General features: G+C 33.3%; 1 protein-coding gene across 3 annotated transcripts in view; it reads right to left on the bottom strand.

Moving 5' to 3' along the window:
* Ddr (discoidin domain-containing receptor 2) overlaps positions 1-20765 on the bottom strand; it is a 433820-nt gene that overhangs the window by 75413 nt on the left and 337642 nt on the right. For 2 of the 3 annotated variants that reach the window (XM_031970341.2, XM_076369034.1), the window contains 2 exons: positions 18722-18877; positions 14589-14764 (listed from right to left, as the gene is read on the bottom strand). In XM_031970341.2, the coding sequence (XP_031826201.2) occupies positions 14589-14764; positions 18722-18877 (332 nt within the window). The remainder of the gene's footprint in view (positions 1-14588; positions 14765-18721; positions 18878-20765) is intronic. The other variant, XM_031970342.2, reaches the window with a different exon arrangement.

The following is a 20765-nucleotide window of genomic DNA, read 5'->3' as shown; positions in this document are numbered from 1 at the left end:
TATCGCGACGAGCCCTAGAGCTAAAGTCGGTAATCGCATTACCTCACTTTTGAACGCATCCCCTTCGCGTCCCCTGCATTCCGTGCTGCTCGTACACCTTGCACACTCCGCGCGCCCGTATAAGAGCGGTTATGTAGGTGTGCGTCCTGATCAGATTCGAACGAGCATAATAAATTCGACGAAATTTAACCCTTAACGGTCGAACAACAGCGCTGAGCAAAAATGCAACAAATTTTGTTTACGTTCGTATTTATTATTGTATTATTATTTTAATTACTATGATTATGTGTAGGGCCATATGCATTTCGTAGGGTTATTATTAGATTGCGGATCTTTATGGAAATTCAAATTTGAGAACATAATTAGAAAAATTAAATTACGATATCAAATGTTTTTAATAGTTTATATATTTTTCTAATCTTTCACTTCCAAATTTCTCATACATTCACAAAGATCCGTAGTCCAGTTGTACGTAACTATGGTAAGGTCATATAGCAGAATGAAATTAGTTTATATTTATTTATTATATTTCCTGTAATTTGAAATATATTTCCGCTTTTGTTAAATTAAAAATCTTATCAATACTTCCTCTACAGTTAGCTAATATTCTGTTAATTCATAGGGGAGGTTAGTATCATTAACAAGGAAAAGTATCGAATCTGAAAATTCAAAATATTGTTTTTTTGTAGCGAGTTTCATTTTGAAGGGGAGAAGCCACCCCTTGAAAAGGTTATAAATTTCTTTTTTGTGGATTATCTTGAAAACGGTAACAGATAGTGAAAAAAAATTTAAATAAAAAATACATTGTTCTTCCACGTCTATAAAATTGTAAAATAAAGTTGTAAATAAAATTCTAAATAAAATTCTACATAAGATTGTATAAAATTGTAAAATAAAATTTTATAAACGTAAAAGAATAATGTATTTTTTGTTTGATCTTTTTTTCGCTATCTTTTACAGTTTTCAAGATAATCCACGAGAAAAAAAGATGTTCATTTGTTTCAAGGGTTAGTTTCACCCTTTCAAAGTTAAATTCGGCACGAAAAGGAATTGCAATGTATTAGTATTGACTTACCCTACTTACACGCAAACTATTATAATTTTTTGAATTTTCAAGTTCAATACCTTTTTTGTAAGAAATTGTCGACCGTTAACCGTTAATGAAATTGAGTTTTCTGTGCTTTCAATTATGCGACATTCCCTCATGGAAATTCGATGTTCACTCATTACGGCGATATCATCAGGTAATCGTTAGAACGCTGCTTTACGAAAATTTCGATACCGCGGATGATTTTTGTTACTTTTAAGGGCAATTATTTAACTGGAAAGTTCTGTATTACGGGCTTCAGGGAATAGATAATTAGAGTTACGGGAACGGACAATAGAAAATCGATAAAAGTGTAATGAAGACAATGCGAAAGAGGAATTTAATAACGATGATGAAAAATTATTGAAAGGCGTCGCTTTAAATAATTTCATCGAAGTGGTGCGATATAAGTGAACTAAAATATCAATTTAAAGAACTTTGCTTATATTGCAATGTTTGTAAAATATTTGAATCTCAATACGTTGTTTTATATTATGGACACTGTTATGTTTACATGTATATACGGGGTGATTTAATTGGAAAGGATATGACGGTAGATGAAAGAATAGGTTGAGAATAAATAATAAAATTTTTTCATTTCTTTCCCTTCATACATCAATTTCTAGAAAATGAAATGACGTGCAGTTGAATAACTCCTAACTAAATGTAACCCAAGTAGACAGTGAACTCGATAAGGGATCATTTTACATTTATTTATTCTACGGAGTAAAATTGGACAGTTCGGTTTAAATTTCTTTTGCTGAATCAGCCAATTATTAAGTACCGGAAAATGTTCGTGTAGTTTTCTGGTTAGCACTGAATTGAGATCTGATTTCAATTAGTATTTCACTAGTTTAATGAATGAAATTAGTATTAGCAGCAAGTTTTGTCTATGCCGTTGGTATTAAATTAAATTAAATTATTTTGCAAAAATATTCTCTGGGTTTTTTTATGTAAGAACCCGCACTTTTTGCGGTACGTATTATAATCGATCAATACAACATTAAAGAACTGAATGACTTAAATAATAATACTTATCGATGTGTACGTTGACACGTCTTATAAATTCAGTATTCACGTCGAATGAAACTAAAGGTTTACATTATCATATTAATATTAACACTTAAAATCTCATCATAAGCTATAAGATCTGTACAATCGATGATAATTATTACTCAAGAAATTACTATAGCAATTGATGCAACCGTAAACATCATTTAAAAAGAAAAAAATATAATTAATTATCAAATTATTAATGCACTAAGTATCATTATCTCATAACTTCAAAATTCATTTGATTAGGAATCTCTATCCTACATTAACTTAACAACGTTTATTAGTGTTCTTCAACATTTTACGTCCTATATTTCAAACGAGAGATTCGCGGGGTAATTTAAAAATAAATAAATTCCAGTATTACTTAAAAATGTTCAGGAAAATTAATGACTCGGATAAATATAAATGATAAAAAAAGCAATTCGCCAATTTATGAAAAATATTCTGGTACTGAAATACTGAAATAATAAATTGGTTAGGAATCGTTGTCTACGGTCGCAGAATGCATATTTTTTTCGCGATATATTACATAGTAACAAACTATGAAACAACGGCACGGTGCATGCATTTTGTTACATACAGAGTTCGCTACAACGCCCATGAATGCGCGAGAAATTCAAAAAGTTCAGTATTGTTTCGGCGAGTTAGATAAAATGTTCTGATTCACACAGTTCCCATTACATCGTGAGGAAAAAAATATGCGGAAGGTAAAATGCTCATTGGCGTTGGCGAAATGAAATGCCCGCGCGTTTAAATCAGTGAATCACGCGAGCTAAAAAAACTAAAAATAAGTATTCGAATATTTATTTATATTACGCTTCTGCCCGGATGAATATCAAATGAACGGTTCTGTCGGAATGATATCCAAATCAATATTAATAATTTTATATATTCATTTAAATTTATGGAACAGAAAGCTGGGAAATTTTAAATCACTAGTTCCATGCTCTGGCCATATTTTTCAGTCGCGATTTATAGTCGCTGGTTGGAATTTTATTTGAATAATTTCATGGCCAAGCGAGTCGAAACACATCTGTTTCGGCTGTCGGATGAGAATCGAAGAAAATATTGTGTATACAATTCAATTAAATAAAAGCTTGGCAGGATAATGATATACAAAACTCAAGACTTCATTTCCATAACTATTGGTATTTTATGATACTTTATTCCTACAACCGAGTCCGAAATTCGTGGTTGTCAATTGGTAACTGCGACGGTAAAATTCTATTGTGGTTCTGAGAGCTCCATCAACCGTGATAAAAAATTCATTGCATGTCTGATCTGTTCTCTCACTCGTCTGTGGTAATAGTTATCACGTTATTCTATAAAAAATCCTATAAAATTCAAAGGGTTTCGTTCCCTACAACTTTTCCATGCATAGCTTTTTATTCAAACCCTTAAAAATGTTTGTAGAAATTAAATAATCTCTTCTGTCGTTTTTCTCCTATAACAATAACTGTAAATTGAAATAAAACTTGGACAAATGGAATGAATAAAACTATTTTCATTGTTTATATCGAAATAGAAATCCAAAGAAATAACATCTTTTCCTTTAAAATGGAAAAAGTAAAGTATAATAATATTAGAAAATTTTGAGAAATGATAACTACATTCATGATTCTGATATAACTTCATAAACACATTATTAAACCCATTTATGAATTAACCGCTTGCCTTATAATATTATAATCGTAGCAAAGATATCACATTGAATTTAATAAATACTTTCATATATTATTCAATCCATGCCAATAGGACGTGAAACTGATTCTCCGTCTATGAGCATTCAACCACTTCAGTAAATTGACTCTTACAATGAACACAAAACGTCTTTTATTAAAAAATTACAATTAACTAATCTTTGTGAACCTAATACAAAAATATAAGGTAATAAGATTAAAATAGCATACAAAGCTTCAGTAAAAGAAAAACTAAATGGTCATTTATCGTATGCATCTGTCATTAAATCATAAATCTAAAAACAAAACGGGACGTTCAAGCGCACGTCAATCCGCAAATAGAAAATCTTTACATCCATGAATACGCTATAAAAATGACAGTATAGGCCGAGGATAAAATCGGTGTAAGAATAGCATGCTTGAGAGACGTATCGCATTCTCTAAATTTAAGAACCACAAAAGCGAGTACTCCCTCGTCCCAAAACGAAATCCATATTGCCACCCTCAATGTAGATCCCGTTCCCGGATAAACAGTCTCGAGAGCCATGTAAGCCTATCGAGTAGTCGATATCCGGGTGAACTCTCACGGCTAAGGGGTGGCTGCCAGTTCGCGGGAAGTGCAACGGGGTCAGCCAAAGAAAAAAGGGAAATCGCGACACTCGACGGCTTTAGAATGTCGGAACGAGACAAGTAGCAGGTGGCTAATGCAAGAGGGTGACGTGGAACAGGCTGGAATACTGGAAGGAGGATGCCTACGTGTGTACACAGGTTTCCTTACGGATGGGTGAACGAGCTAGATAACGCACGTCTTCTAGCGGCGACAATGTGCCCGTGCGAGGCTAGCTCTCTTTTAATTAAGTAGAGTCAGCTCGATTGCGTGCTAACCCTCGCCCCTTCCCCGCCCACGCTTTTGTCCCGATCGTAGCTAATAAAAATTTACTCAGTGGGAATTATATTGATTCTGCCATATGAAGCTTGACAGACCGGTCGATTCATGAAAACAGAAGTTTCTTCTATTTTACCTAGACTGCGTCGAAATGAACGCGACTTCCGGTGGAACCGAAGCTCCCGTTTCGTTCTAATGACCCGACTTGCAGAATTCTCCTATGAATGGATATTTATGAAGCTAAGATGTTCTCTTTTGTCGTTGCTTTTCGTTGCTTGAATATGAAACGGAATTCGCTTTTAAGGGAATTTTTTAGAGTTTTTAATGAACGTATTCGTGCAGTGGGATGACGATCATGACGGTCCTGCTGTCGTTTATCTCGTGCTCAAGTGCAGTAGTTTAATCCGATGTTTTGTACATGTAAAGCGGGGAATCCCCATCCTCGTCCACGTTTTTATTTTAGAATTCTCAAAAATCATATATTCTGGTAAAGTCCATTCATTGAAATTCGAAAAAAATGACTTACAAAACAACTTACTTTTAATTTTCACAAAAAACCGTTGGATTAAAACTCTGGGATTTTTGGGAATTATAAGGACAGATTCATGTACTGGGAAAAAGCGTATTGCGGCTATACCTGCGCTGCATTCCAGACACATTTTTAAACGTAGTAGTAGAGTGAATTTTTTACGATTAGTTAAAAAATTAAAAGAACGCGCCGGTTTTCTCAGTGGAAAGAGGTGTTTAAAATGATGACGTTAACGACATATTTCAAAATCATCAAAATCGGTGCAATCTATATCGTCATATACGTACATATTCATTAATTAACTTTGTATATACATAACTTCTAAATCGATAAATTCCTAAACTTGAAACTTAATATTTAGTCCTTTTTCAAGTACTGACAATATATGTAAAAGAGAGTTTTGAAAAAATTGTGTCCCATAGTAAAGTTCAAATGAAACATCTAGTTTTGCATCTACGGATTCAACAATACTAAGTTGAATTTTGTATTATAGTACTCAAACGAAAAGTTTCTCCAATATGTGGCTTATAGCATTTAAAGAGCACGAAATTAACTTCTTATACTTTTTTGTTAGTTTATTTGAGCTTTTTGTTAAAGTCTGGGGATACATTTTTTGGGTATTCTAATTTTATTGAATTTTTCATAAGCATGGAAACCATAAAAATGCGTAAAACTTAGTTTTAAACAATAAAAAAAATAAAAAATCGTACACCCTTCAAAAGCTTGAATTTTTTGTGATTTGGTATCGTAAAAATCAAATCGTCATGTATTTCTAGTCAAAAGATATAACCTTCGAAACATTTTGCCAAATACAAACTTTGAACACTTCTCCCTCCACTCTCTTAGGGCCCAGAAGAAAGTTACGCTAGGAATAGATGACCCACCTGTAGGTCTATGAATGTGCAAAGTTTTAACGAAATCGATGTGGGCTGAAATTGTATGTGTTGTTGGATTAGAGATGAAAAGTTTTGATTTATTATATTGATTACTGTTGAAATTATTTTATACTTGCGAACTTTAATGAATGTTGATTCTCTCAATATGTTTAATCATGAATATTTAAATTTGGAGAAATAATTATAATGTGGCAGCGCATGTCTTGACTATAAGAGAAGTTAAAAAAAAATGGGATAACACCTATATATTTCACTAGTAAACTGAAATAAAAAATCTTGCCAGTTCTTCATGACGTGTGTATGTGATCTTTTATCAGTAAAAATTAAATATAATATTATATATATTATAATATGTTTATATTATAGCATAAATTATAAATTGACTACTATTTTATTTGTTTATTATTATGTACCCATTAAATTTGCATAATGATTAAAATTTTAGAAAATCAATTTTCTCAAATACACTATCTACTAATAAATCTTTATTAATTATATGTTGAAACATAGATTCGTATATTAATAGTTGTATGTTAAAATTTTTAATTCCACTAGCCAAATTCATTAAGACGAAAATCAAATGTGACAAAATTATAGTTTTAGCTTCGTTTACAAAATTTTAACGATTAAAGTCCGCCAATAGCGATGTGTGAGTTAGGTCTCCATTCTGGGTCGAGCTGTTAATGACCTAACTTACCCATAGCGCCATTGACAGATCGTTATAGTTCAGAGAGCTCTATGATCATTAATACTTTAAAACGAAAATAAAATGACAATTTTACTGGTTCTGATTTTTATTTTATTTTACGTTGGAGAATCACATAAAATTTAACTTATAAGTATATAAAATTAACAAAAGTTCCAATATTATATTAGATAAATATATTCTTTATAGCCTTAAACAATACTTCAGATAGAAATATTTTTTTAATTTTAATAATTATTTAAAGATTTTTTGCGACTTATCCTCGTTTCACTCCGTCAACGTGCTGTTGAACCTTATCGAATCTTCGAATACTTTTGGAGAATTGATTGCTCGATCTTTTCATGACGTCTATATTACGGGATTGATAATGTTAGTTTTCTAACTAATGCTAGTTAGATTATAATCGAAAAGAAGAAAACTACGTATGTTGATTATTTTATATTTCTTCTAGAAGTGAAAAACGATGATTGCTCTAGGACAAATCGTATGCGGAACAGTTCAATCCAATTAATGGACCCAATCCCGATAACTAATAACTCCTATTGCTGAACTTTCACAGGAATCGCGGCTTGTGAGTGTTCTTCCGCGAATAGAGAATATTGTGTCCTGCTCATCGTTTCGTTTATAGCACAATATTCAAATGTATTGGGAAACAAATAATATCCGCGCACAGACCGATATACACATTCCTTAGTACGAAGCACACACAACGGCTAATTTATAGAGCATTATATAATTTATATTAAACACAGGATATTCTCTAAATATATATTATTATACATTGTATAACTTATGATTTAATTTATATAATTTAAAGAATAAATATTTCTATGCTGAAATGTAATAAGATTTCAATTGAATTATATTATTCCATTTTAATTTTATTCAATTTTCAAGTTTATGATTTAATTCGAATTTAATTACCCGTTTAAATGGTAAAAGAAATTATTCTTTTTCTCTGATTTTCATAAAACTGTATTATCGGATAAATTTAATGAACGTCAATTTTAATAACGGATCTTTTTGCTTCACAAAATAAATATTACATTGAAATTTCCTTTTATATTGTTTCAAAAATCATTCAAAGGAATTTTTTGATCAATCACAATATTTAGCGCTTGTTATTAAAGATACTGTAATAAAAACCGTAATTTCACCTTTTGTAAGTGATAAAACATAAATTCGCCGAAGTTATGCAAACTGAGGAAACTTAATTAATGTTTATAGCCAGTTTTAATATAGCGAGCGTCACGTCTCTGTCAGACAATTGTTTGGCGCCTGTCTTAAGTTGAACTCGTTGGCGCAAACAGGTTTGAGGAGAAGCTTCCGAGGCGAATTGAGCTTCGCCGTCTGGCTCCCATTATTTCCCATCGTTCAGCAACCTGTTAATTACTGTCTTCCGTACATTCAGTAGAAGGGTCGAAGTCCCGGCGCTGTCCATTGACAGCAAGAAAGTTCAGCTTATTATTAATCCAATTACAACAAGTTCAAGACACTAAGAATTTTCGTGTCTTTTATTTCCGTGTTCCGTTCATTATATTTCTTTGACTGAATAAATATGATCAGAAATTAAATGAAAATTCAAACGTAAATTTAGTACTGCTTTTTATTCATTGTTATATTCTTTCTTTCTTTGTTTTGTTTGCGAATTATATTCTTAATTAATATACAAACACTATCAAATAGAAATATATTTATTTATTTAGGGATTTCATTATTATGACAATAACAAGGAAAATATTTAAACGTTTAACGAAATTTTCTTTTTCTGTCACGTTTTATACATTTGCGAATGAAACATATATATAAAATATAGTCTCATAATTATATACCGTTTCGATGATTGTCGCTTGCTTTTTTACGCTTCGTGTGATATTCATTTATAACGCCAAAGTATTAATTTTTCAGTAAATTTTATTTGCTTTTAACATACGGCATGATTCAACACTAAAATATTAATTCTGTGGAATCTAAAAATTCAAATATTCTTCGCTGTGTATGTCTTAGAAAAATATTAATTACCATAGTAATAATAACTCACAGTTTTGTGTACAAATTTCCAAACTAATTTTGATTCCATTCAAAATGTACGTACTTCATCACGGTTCTAAAATTACATACGATTTAATTTTTAAATATTCTGAAAGCAACGTAATGAAAGCACACTTTTCACGGTGTTAGTTCCAACATAAAGAAAAATATACAAAAAAAAAGAAAAACAAAATGTCGTAATCACAGTTCCGGTTGTAATTTCGTTGTAAACTAACCACGTATAATTAAACAAAATACAACGAAACAGGCACGAGTAAACTGCGAATGTTTATGCAAATTAACAATTATACGACAACCGTTACGAACGGAACATTTATCTAACTAATTAAACAACTAATTAAGTCAAAAGTAAATAATCAACTTCGAACTTCATTAATCTCGAGCAAAACTTCTGTTAGCAAAGTTGTAACTATCGCACCAGTCAAAATGGCTAGTTTCTTTTTATATTAACTCCACTTTTCAAATACTTTCAAATTCGAATACTAAAATACCAATTTTATTTCTTTACATACGTAAAATTCCGTTTTCCTCGTACTGTTCATTTCGTGGAGTTACCCACTATCAAACTCTATCACTTTATCAACTCATCAACCGAAACTCAGAAGCAAGCATAAAAGTAAAAGAAAAGATAATTAAAAAATGAAATTCACAAAGCAAACAGTTCACCGCAAAACACTGAACGAAAATCAAATGAAAACGTACACGTTACCGAATTCCTCGCGAGAATTTCAATCCGTGCAAGTTCGCAGTCGGTTCACGGGCCGAACTGGGCCGCGCCTCCGCGTTTCCTTCGACCTCGTGCTTCGTTAAATACCAATTTTCCGAGGAACGCGTTCCCCGTGCATTTACTTATTTCCACGTTCCCCAGTCGTGTCTCGTTTCTTTTCTCCAATACAAAGGGGAAGTCGGAATGCCTTGCCTGGCATCCGTCTCTCTATTTTTTCCTTTGTGCTCGCCGGACTTGTTCCTTCCTTTTTTCACCTCGCCTCGTGTTTCAACGCTGCCCGCCGCGCTAACAGCGGTAATTAATTTTTCGTCTTGAAACGCGCGGCTCTCATTACCAGACCCCGGCACCTGTGTGTACAGAGAGTACCGGACGGCGGTCTTTTCGGCGGTGGCCAACGGCACACGGAACCGCGCACGGATGACAACAAATATAAAACTTTAATAATTCCCGCGCTCGCGCGCGGTCAGTACAGGATTTACGAGCGAGATAGACACATTTCTCCAACTATATAACTATATATATATATAACATGTATATAGCATATGTAAACATATATATATCTCTCCTTCTCTTTGAACAATTTCTCTGCGGCGCAGCTATCGCGTCGAACGAAATGCTGGATCGCCAACCGAAAACTCTCCACCTCAATATCTCTTGACCTGACGTTACGAGAAGAATTAGGTAGTAAAAAGTGAACGACTCCATGGGGCTAATATGGCACAATGGACATATCTTTTCACCACACTTTTTTACGAAATAAATCGCTTCTATGACTTTTTCTACGGGTGTTGCGGCGTGTAATGTTATGAGAATGTTGGATGTAGCGTATACGTGTTTAATGGACAAATTTTCTCGGTTCGCAAGGTTATATACGATCTTCAAGTCAATCATTCCTCTCTTTTCCATGTGAATATCAATATGAAATTTTACTATTGAATTTTTCCTAACAAACGCTTTTCGTTTATGTGGAAGAAATAAATTGTGATCTTGAATTTACATAAATTAGTAAAGGTTAATACGGTCTTGCGTAAATTCTTCATGCCCGTATATGTCACGGACATGGTCGTTAAATGGTCAATGTATTATGTGTGACGCTTTTTTCCCCTTTTTATAAGTTGATTTCGGTAAAAATGGCACTTTATAATAAAAATCTATTTTGTTTCTTATATAGTACACGTTTGTATTACATGTGATGTCTGTTTAGAATTCTGTAGAATGAATCTTAAAAATCTGTTTTTCTCTTCATAAAATCTATTTTAAATGTCCGATAGCATACATTATGCCATAAGAATATTCGATCGCATTTTTGGAGAACGTGTATTTAGAAACATTTCGCAAAAAGCTTGTTCAAATAAAAATAATATTTAATGTTTCGATCAAACACATAATTTGAATACTAAATATTAAATTAATAGTTAAAACTAATAATAATACAATAGGTATAAATCTGTGCACTGTAGATGATGAAAATCATCATCATTATATTTGAAAGATAACTTCTTAATAAATAAGCCACAACAAACGTACACAGATGACAAAAACCTACAACATAGGAGAAATAAAAACTATAATATCTTCTTTATAGTTAATTTGATAACAAAATTAAGATTTATTTAGACTGGAACAGCTGTGTAAATTGCAATTATAAAACTTATAGATTTAGAATGTAATACTTTTTTCATGTTCGTAAAAAAATTAATTTGTTGTATTATTTAGAAAAATAAAAGAAGCTAAATATTATAAAGTGTGTTCATCTTTAAATCTAAAAACTTCTATTTCCTACACATTACGATAAAATTAACAGTTCGTGTAAAATTCTAAGTGGACGCGTTACACGAGTCGCTTAGTATACTTTCCATGAACATCGAAAACGTGAAAACATCAATCTGAACGTAACAATATTGACAGTCAAAATGTGATCATTCAAGACCGTTGGGCAAGGGATTCCCCGAAAAACGAGGACTTTGTGATTCATGATTTACGAGGGCAAGCGGTCCAAGATTCCCAGGGTGACGCCATATTCTTTTGAATTTTCGTTTCGGCCATGGATGCACGTTCTTTACCGGCTTCAAGAAAAATATTTGATCAGCTCCCATCCTAGCTTGAACTTCCATGGCCGGCATCCAGGACATCGTGTCGAACACGGCTAAGATGTTTTCCGTGATTGCTCAAAAGCCTTTTCACCGAGCATAGGGCAAATAGGCGCCGCTATCGATTTAGAGTAAAGGTCTCGATTTTAGACGTGAACTAAAATGAAACTGTAAACGTGGCACGCGAAACGTGTATTAAGAAATTCAGGATCCGTATTTTTATCACACGTGTATTCTTCGTACGTGAACGTTTCTCTGTATTAGTTGAAGTAAGAAGGACTTTTCAATGTTTTAACGATATTTTAGAGAACTGTGTATACTTATTTTAACTATGATCCTAGAAACGTTGAATAATGCGTTACGAACTATAAGTACAACACGTATTCGCGGCGGTAGAATGTTAGAAGTTACAATGTGAACCGTTTGATTGTTGTAGGCGGCCTACCGAATCGTTCTTTAGGCAGGGCAGAGGTGATGAAATGTTTCCAGTAAATTGCAGGTGTGTTTTAGTAAATAGGAACTTTGCGATCGGCGGATTTCAAAAGGGAATTTCCTTATTGGTTGATAATTTGTCCGCTCGGATGGTGTATTAACCCTCGCACTGTGGATGCTGGTCATTTTGACCTAATTATATATAGTATAAAATGTGGAGTATGTACAAAATTTACATGTAATAATTATATGACACATGTAACTACTTTATGTACTAATTGCTTTTACTTGTAATAAGTACTATACATACGTAAACATATTTGTAACATTTTGAACAAATATTCCCCTGTGAATACTCCCAATAACAAATGTTTCCTATGGGTCACTGACCCTGCATTCGCCTGCTGCTTGAGTGTCGAAGCATTCGTCTTTCGAGGATTAAAACGCTTGTGTAGTCTTGGCCTTATATCAACAGTAACGCCTTAATTTTGAGAGATCCTTGTCATTGGTCGAGTCGCATAATAAAGAACGCAAACGAAACCAAATGCGACAAAGTGAGATGTAACGATAGAAAATGAATGTTGGCGAATTCTAGGAGGTCCAACTTTAGAAAAAATGAGGTGGAGCGAGAGACACTGTGCGCTTTTAACTTGTGAGTAGTAGGCCATGACGGGAGAGGCTCAATGTATACATTGCACGTGAAGCATGTATTAACCTCTTAATTGTCAAATTTTCTCGGTAAACAGTGTTATTTGCGAACTTCAAATCTAGTACTCCCCTTATTTTCAGTTGATTGCGAATATAAAATTCCTTTCAATTCCTAATAACAAACGCTTTTCATTTATATAGACAAACTATACCGTAGTCCTGAATTTGAAGAAATTAATAACAGGTTTAATATCGTTCTTCGTAAATTCGATGTGCCTGTGTATAACACAGGCTTAACAGTTACAAAATTAAAGAATTAAAAATCCATATTCCCAAATCTACATATCCGTTTGCGTGTGTATTACATTGCCCTGTGAATATTTCTTTATTTCTTAACAACTGACGAGATAAGATTCAAAACTTCAAGTTCACCTGTTCACCGACTGTACACAGGTGTAACAGAACCACACGAGTACTCATGAATTAAAAACTTGACGGATCACACCCTCGCAGTTAGTCTCTCGAAAAGTTAGTCTCTCATTCTGGAACTTGCATCAATATTTTTTCAGTCAAGTGAAGCTTAATATAGGACTTTCATCATTTATTTGAGGACAGTTGAGAAACGTTGAAAATGTACTTATATACGATGCAATTAAGGTAGTATGAATAATTGTGGCAAAAATTTATCAATTACTATACTATTCGAATAAATTGAATGTTTAGTCTAGCTCTACATAGGACTGCAACGTTAAAATTTATTACACGCGTACGCACGCGTGTATTTACATAGACGTGAAATAGGAATCTATAGTTCAGGGTTTATTAGGCGCAAAATAAATCTTAAAAAACCGGACGTCGAATCGCGCTCAGGAAAAATCATGTGAGGAGGGAAGGGAGACAAAATCGGCGTCATTTGGCAAATTGGCAGCGTCGAGTTAAAGGATTACTCCGGTAACGGTAACGAGGTGGCATTCAATGTCTCGGTTTCCGACCGCGAGCCCGTTGCCTTGTTACGATTCGAGGGAGACACCGGTCGCCTCGTCGCGTTACTAACAATTTCCTCGACGGATGACGCGTCGGAGGAAAATCTCGCGTCGCGAGAACGACGGTGAACCGGCGTCGAATAAATGCTGTCCGGTTAAAGGATTTTAAATGAGACTCTGGGCAATGTAAACTCGTGGAACGAAGGTAATTCGAAAGTTTCAAACGATGGATTTAACTGGCTGATTGAATTCCGAGAGAAATTTTACGATCCTCGCTGTTTGTTCACCTTTTATTTGAGATCCGCATGTTTATGTTGTAATTTCGTTTAAATCGCGCGGACGGTGCTTGTTTTTAATCGACCGAGGATAAAGACGAGAATAAAGACGATCTACTAGCGATGATAACATTGGTGTCTATCGTAATGGAAAAGTAAAAGCATCGACTTGCATAGTGAATTAATAAGGAAGTGAATATTTCAGTTCATTTTATTTATATTTCGATCAATTCTGAATTTTGTACAACTAGATTCATATTAAGTATAAATTCAATTTTTATTTTTGTCTTTAAACACGTTTCATTAAAGAGTAACAACAACAATTAATATTTTCCTTTCTTAATTAAATGAAACTCTTTAAATCCAATTGTCGAAGTAATAAATATTTGATTACTCTTTTGATCAACTACTCTGCCTTTTTTAAAAAAATGCATAGAAGTATCACTTACTTCGCAGATGAAAACATTTCAAAGAATTCAATTAAAGAAATGCACTTTTAATATTGGTGATTGAAAAATAGTGTCCGCGCGAGGTCGCCTTACCTTTAGATCCCCGTGTTGATCGTAGAATGTCGATGGCGCGAGGGCAGCTTTGAGTCTCCTGTTTCTGTAGAAAATGAACATGATGGCCGCCAGTAGCATTACGATCACCGTTGTTAGGATTCCGATCACCAGACCGACGAACTGTTTCGATTCCGGTTCCTTACTCTTTTCTGGAACTAACAGTTATAAGCAACAATTACTTACAATAATGTTTTGGTAGTTAAAGTGAGCGTATGTGACAGATTTAAATAATAATTAAAAAATTGTATTCAATTCACGTGTTGGGCTATAATGTTGGAAATAATAAAAATATCAAAATCTTACAGTTATAATAAAATACACAAACATTTATTAACACTGAAACTATCGAGCAGTTGAATTAACTTTTTGAAATTCCTCTATAGAAACTTTACGAGTACATTTATTGAGACTTTAATCGATTTTCACTTCAGTTTACGCATTGTTACATCGATTTCTCTAATAATTCCTCAGAGAAACATCTGTTCTCTTTTTTATAATTCCAAAAAGAAGAAAGCAGGAATGGGTTATTTTGATCCGTCTGGTAGTTTTAATGTTAAACTAATAATTTTATTGGTTAAAGATCGTGCACATGTTAATTTATTAAATTTAGAAGTAATTAAATTTTGCGAAGAAGATGATTATCCCCAAACATCTCACATATTTCAAAGGAAAAATATAACAAGACGTAAATATGCAATGAATTTAATAGAACAATACCTTTATGAATAATTATTCCCAAATGTTCATTAATAGAGTTGAAAGCTTTTCACGAATATTGACTATTAATAATTATGGCTTAAATATAAAATTAGTTACAAAATGAGTTACATTACAATAAGAGAATTTAAGTAAAGTGCTTGATATCAGCACTAATATAAACAACTTTCTAGCAATTTCCGTATTTTATTTCGAGCGCCACCAAATTCTCTGGTAACTGTGTTCAATGGCATCCAATTAGTAGAGGTGACGAAGAGTAAAACGACGGTCTCGTGGTTTGATGCGGACGTGCGTTTGAGGCCCCATGAACAATCGTACGTGATCCCAGACATGCAAGTATACGTGTCTCCAGTGTCTACCAGGCAGGGGACCGGATACACCAATGTACATGACCTATCACGGTGGATATTATCGTGAAGGCAATCTCGCATAATGCACGATGGGGTGATAATGATGATTGCGTTCATCATGCGCGCTATAATTGGATCAACGTGGATCACCTCTGTCGATCGGTTGCTTTTAATCGGCGATCGACTGTTCATTATAGTTTCATATTGTTCGGCCCATTTAACGATCAGAAAAAAAATAATCAAAGAAAAATGCTTTCCATCATTCAGTGAAAAAATGCACAGTAATCCCTCCATACTTGAGTGCTTTCACGATGCGCACGCTCTGTTCGTTGAGAAGATTAATAATATTAGTAGATATGTTAGTACTTCGTTAGTATTATATTAATAATAATTGTTGCACTATATTATATATACATATAACAGTGTATTGTATATTATATATTAACGTATTATTAATGCAACATCAGAATATACAACATTCAAATATAATTCAAATATAATTTTATATTTCTATGGTTGTACAAAGATACGTGGTTTAGTAATAAAATATACTTTAGTGTACTACACGTTCCTTTATTTGTTCGGATACTGGAGATTTCACTGCATTTAATATTACATTCAAACGACTGTCGTTTTATCAGCGATTTTGCTGTATTCCATCCTGAAAGAAAGTTCCGTGGAATTTCGAGCTCTTTCGCGCTTCATTTGAGATCGCTACAGACCAGACTCATTTTGCTTCTATTCTAACGCATGTCGTAACGCTCCACGGAAATACACTCCAAACCGACGAGAGGAAACACCACGTTACACTCTGTAACGTTTCTTGCTTGGTTTCTACTTCTCCTTTCCCGTGAGCTGAAGATTATTGCGCAGAGTACGGAATATTGGTCCCGTCACGTGAAAGACCGAATGAAACGAGCTTTACACGACCCGTGTTGCGTAGATGCAAAAAATTTTAATTTTCTCTTCGACATCTGCAATGAAAATATTGCTGGCGACGTGCATATATTTAAAGTTTCCTTTTATTTTCAATTTTGTTATTGGAAGTACTAAAAATTTTAGGTTTTTGACACCTTAGAAAATATTATGACACTTTGCTTACATTATTTTCCTGCAGTTTTTATAACTTTTGCATTGCATTATTTTATACAATAAATAAATAATTAAGATATATATATGACTGTAAATAACATTCGCTATTTAATATTATTATAATTGTTATACTGTTTATCTATGCATATTATAAACTTGAATATAATTAAATAATAATGTATAATAAATACATAAATCGCAGTGAAGAATTGAGTAATGAAAGTAAAAGTAATCAATTCATTTTAGTTACTGACGAAAAGACTTGCACAATTATTATTTGCATAAAGAAAGATGATTAGATAATAATTTAAGCTTATTAAAAAACTATAATTAAACTATAATACTATTATTAATATAGTGATGCTATTATGTGAAATAATACAAAAACTGAAAATGTAAACCTCTATTACAAGTACAAACTTTTATTTATCTCATATACTTTAGTAAATGAATTTTAAGGAAAACGCACGAATCATTATTATGAGAAAGCAGAATGTTCGAAAAAGATCGAGTGGCATGGTTCTTGACACAAAAAGGAAGTATTCAATAAAATTCTGTCTATTAGCATTGCAAAAAGTAAAACAAGTTCTCCGTGAACTCGGTCATAAAACTGGTCGATTAAACTTAATATCCTTTCAAAGAAGAAGTGCTGGATAACAATTAGATCGTTTATTGGGCAATACGACGACGTGAAAACGTTGGCAAGAAGTACTTTAGATTTACCTCCTTTAACACTTCAACTCAAAGTGAAGTACTCTCCGGAGGACGGAACCGGAAAAAAGGAAATTAATTAGGTTTTACTTTCTCCTGGCAACGATAAAAGAATGGAATGGTATTGACGCATTATCGATTTATAGATTTCGTGGAAGGGAAATTCTCGATCCTCTCCGTTGTTTAGTTTGATAACAAAACGAAGAGCTTTTAAGAAGTAAAAGATACCATATCTTATCAGAAAATATATAAAATATAGAAATAAATTCAAAGCATGAACATCTTATACTATCATGTAAACAAATTTTTTAAATGCTACAAAAATATTTAAATTCGCCATAGCCCTTAAATTTATGACCGATTATAATATTCATATAAATAATTTTTGTATCCACTGCAACTGCTCAAAATGGAAATGTTGACACAATTTTCTGAAATCTTCACGAGTAATACTACGTGTTCAATACTTTGAAGTTTTTATTATATTTATTATATTATATGCATTTTAATATTACGACTTCAATTACACGAAATTAATTCATAAATCTATTTCCTGCAATTTATTTCCTTAATATTATTTTTTACTTAGTTTTACATAAAAGTACCCAACCATACGATTAAAATTAATTACGAATATTCTTCGGTTATCATAGACTACACAAACATATATAAAATTAGTCAGATCACTTGACCAATGTATTCTTCATAACTACACATGTTTTAAAGTTTACGAAACCCTAAAACCAATACAAAATCACGTATTTCACTAGGTCCAAGCTAAACACGAATGAAAAAGGGACTAGAATCAAAAGCCTCATACAAAACACTAGACGCGGTATAAATAGAGAATTCTAAAAAATAGAATTAAAACATTCGATATTAATCGGGCCGCACTGTTCCATTGGAACCAAGCGCGCAATAATGGGGTCGGGAATCAAATTTTTTTTCAAAATCTCGTTATACGATCCCTTTCACCCCATTGTACCCAATCAACATTGTAAAAGCGAGCGGGAGAAACAACAAGGAGGAAAGAGAGGAGAAAGGAAAAGGAAAAAGCAATGGAAAAAAAGGACTGTTCGTGATCGGCATTCAATTTTCGTGCAGCATCGAAGCACAAAAAGGCAGGCCGGGAAAAGAGGGTGGGGAGGTGGGTGGGGAATAAAGAAGAGTGGAAATCGTGCGGAAAATTACGAAGGGAACCCTTCGATGCAACAATACCAGAAACCAGGCGAGTAGACTTACGGGCATTATCGTTGTTTTCCTCCTTATTAAAAGTGGCCTTTACTTCGTCTCTCTGCAACGGACCCTCGTTATTCTGATAGGGACTGCCGGTCGCCAATACAATGCCACTCTTGTTCCTCGGCTCCTCGTCCTCGGTGTTGTTCCATTCGGAGATTACTGCGCATCACGGATGAAGACTAATGAAATTTGCGACGGTCAAAGAAACGAACCGCCAACTGAATCTTTTTAAACACGCCATATCGCTTTAATGAGACGGCAAATTAATACTTCTGTCGTATCACTCGAAACCTTTGCGATCGGCACATTTCTCTGGTGGCCATAGTGCGTAAAAATAAAAGAAGTCGATTTTTGGAGTGTTTCAGAATAAATATGATATTTTAAAAAACTTTAAAAGTCGATTTATTAGTACTTTAATTATTGGAAATAATTCGTTGAATCAATAGATCATAAAATAATGCATGTACTGGAGTGTAAAATTATGCTGCCATAGTGACAAACTAGCTTTGAACACAAATTCTAAATACCGCCATTGTGGTGCCGATCGCAAAGAAATGATCGTTTGCTGCATATGTTCTTTATTATCCTTCCATTTGGGATTATTTCTCATATTTATATATTACGAAGGAAAATAAAATAATTAAGAAAGAACAATTTACACTACTTCATGTTCTTGGTAAGAGTAAGTCTTTTTTAAATTCACAGATTAATAAATACTTCCAATTCTATGATTTTGTTCATAGTTGTAATTAACTTAAAGTATTATATAGAATTTTTCTTACATTTGCAATTGCTTTTTACATATAGATTTATTTCAATGTGGTTTGATTTTGTATAAAACACCCTAAATTTAAAATGTCATGCTTATAGATATGAAAATATTTTTATTAGAACGGTTAACTGTCATAGCATATAATTTTGAATTACAATGTTATGTCTATTTATGACATTATATTTATTATATTATATTTCACTATAATGGACAAATAATATACTGATTAATTCTGTAGTACTTTTATTTTTTCTAAATAAACTAATTAAAATATTTAATTCAAAAGTGTTTTATTATACATTATCATAGTAAATATTCTCTGAATTTCTTTAAATAACTATTTTATATTAAACTTTCAATTCGTTTGAATACACGTTTCTAAATACCTTCGAACGTAAAATATAAAATATTCAAATCGAAAGCAATTATATTTCTATCTCTCGCAGGGAACTGAATAAATAAACAATAATAGTATAAAGCACCATATGGTCCATACGATAGAAACAAAAAAATATTTGTACAAAACGTGTGTTCCAGATATTACACAAACACATTCCCTACATGACATTTATCTTCCAAGCTCGTTTCTCTCTATCGCATTCGCCAATCAGAATCTTAATTCGCGAATAACATTCCTCGAATAGACTCAGCAAATTATTCGCCGTAGTCTGTAAATTTCTTACGATATCAATACGAATCTTATGGAAACTCCAGGACAGTCAATTAAAAGACGGCGAGGAGCCATGCGGGCTTCATCGGGGAAACTCAAAGAACCGTCTCATCTTTCTAATTAAAAGTAAACCAGGTTTCGGAAGTTGAAAAACTACGATTAAAGCAACCGCCGCTTCCACGTGAATAGCGTCAAGAATATCATACAAAAACAACAAGAGAAACACACAGGAAAAATTGAGAAAAAGGACAACAGATCTCACGAACCAAGACTTAACTAAGCCCTATACAAAAACATCAAAAGAAGGGCACAGGAAAAACCAAGAAAAAGAACAACAGATCTCACGAACGCGGCAGAAGTATTACCGTATAACAGTACGGAAAACGGAGCAATTTCGCGACGCAGTATACACGTTATTTCAAACTTTCACCTCGTCGCGATAAATTGCGAGAGCGTAGCCGAGGCGGCGTGAAGCCTCGCCGAGTACATCGGGGGCGAACATTTAATTTACGGTCAGTTCAATGAGCGTCGGGCTTGAAAAGAGCACAGCACCCGGTTCGAGAATTGTTAATTGCGCCCGGCTCGCCTGTTAAGTGTAGACATTA

Source organism: Nomia melanderi, chromosome 7 (assembly GCF_051020985.1).
Source record: "Nomia melanderi isolate GNS246 chromosome 7, iyNomMela1, whole genome shotgun sequence".
NCBI lineage: Eukaryota > Metazoa > Arthropoda > Insecta > Hymenoptera > Halictidae > Nomia > Nomia melanderi.
Note: the sequence above shows the minus strand (reverse complement) of the source record. Positions and strands in the feature narration are given on the sequence as shown.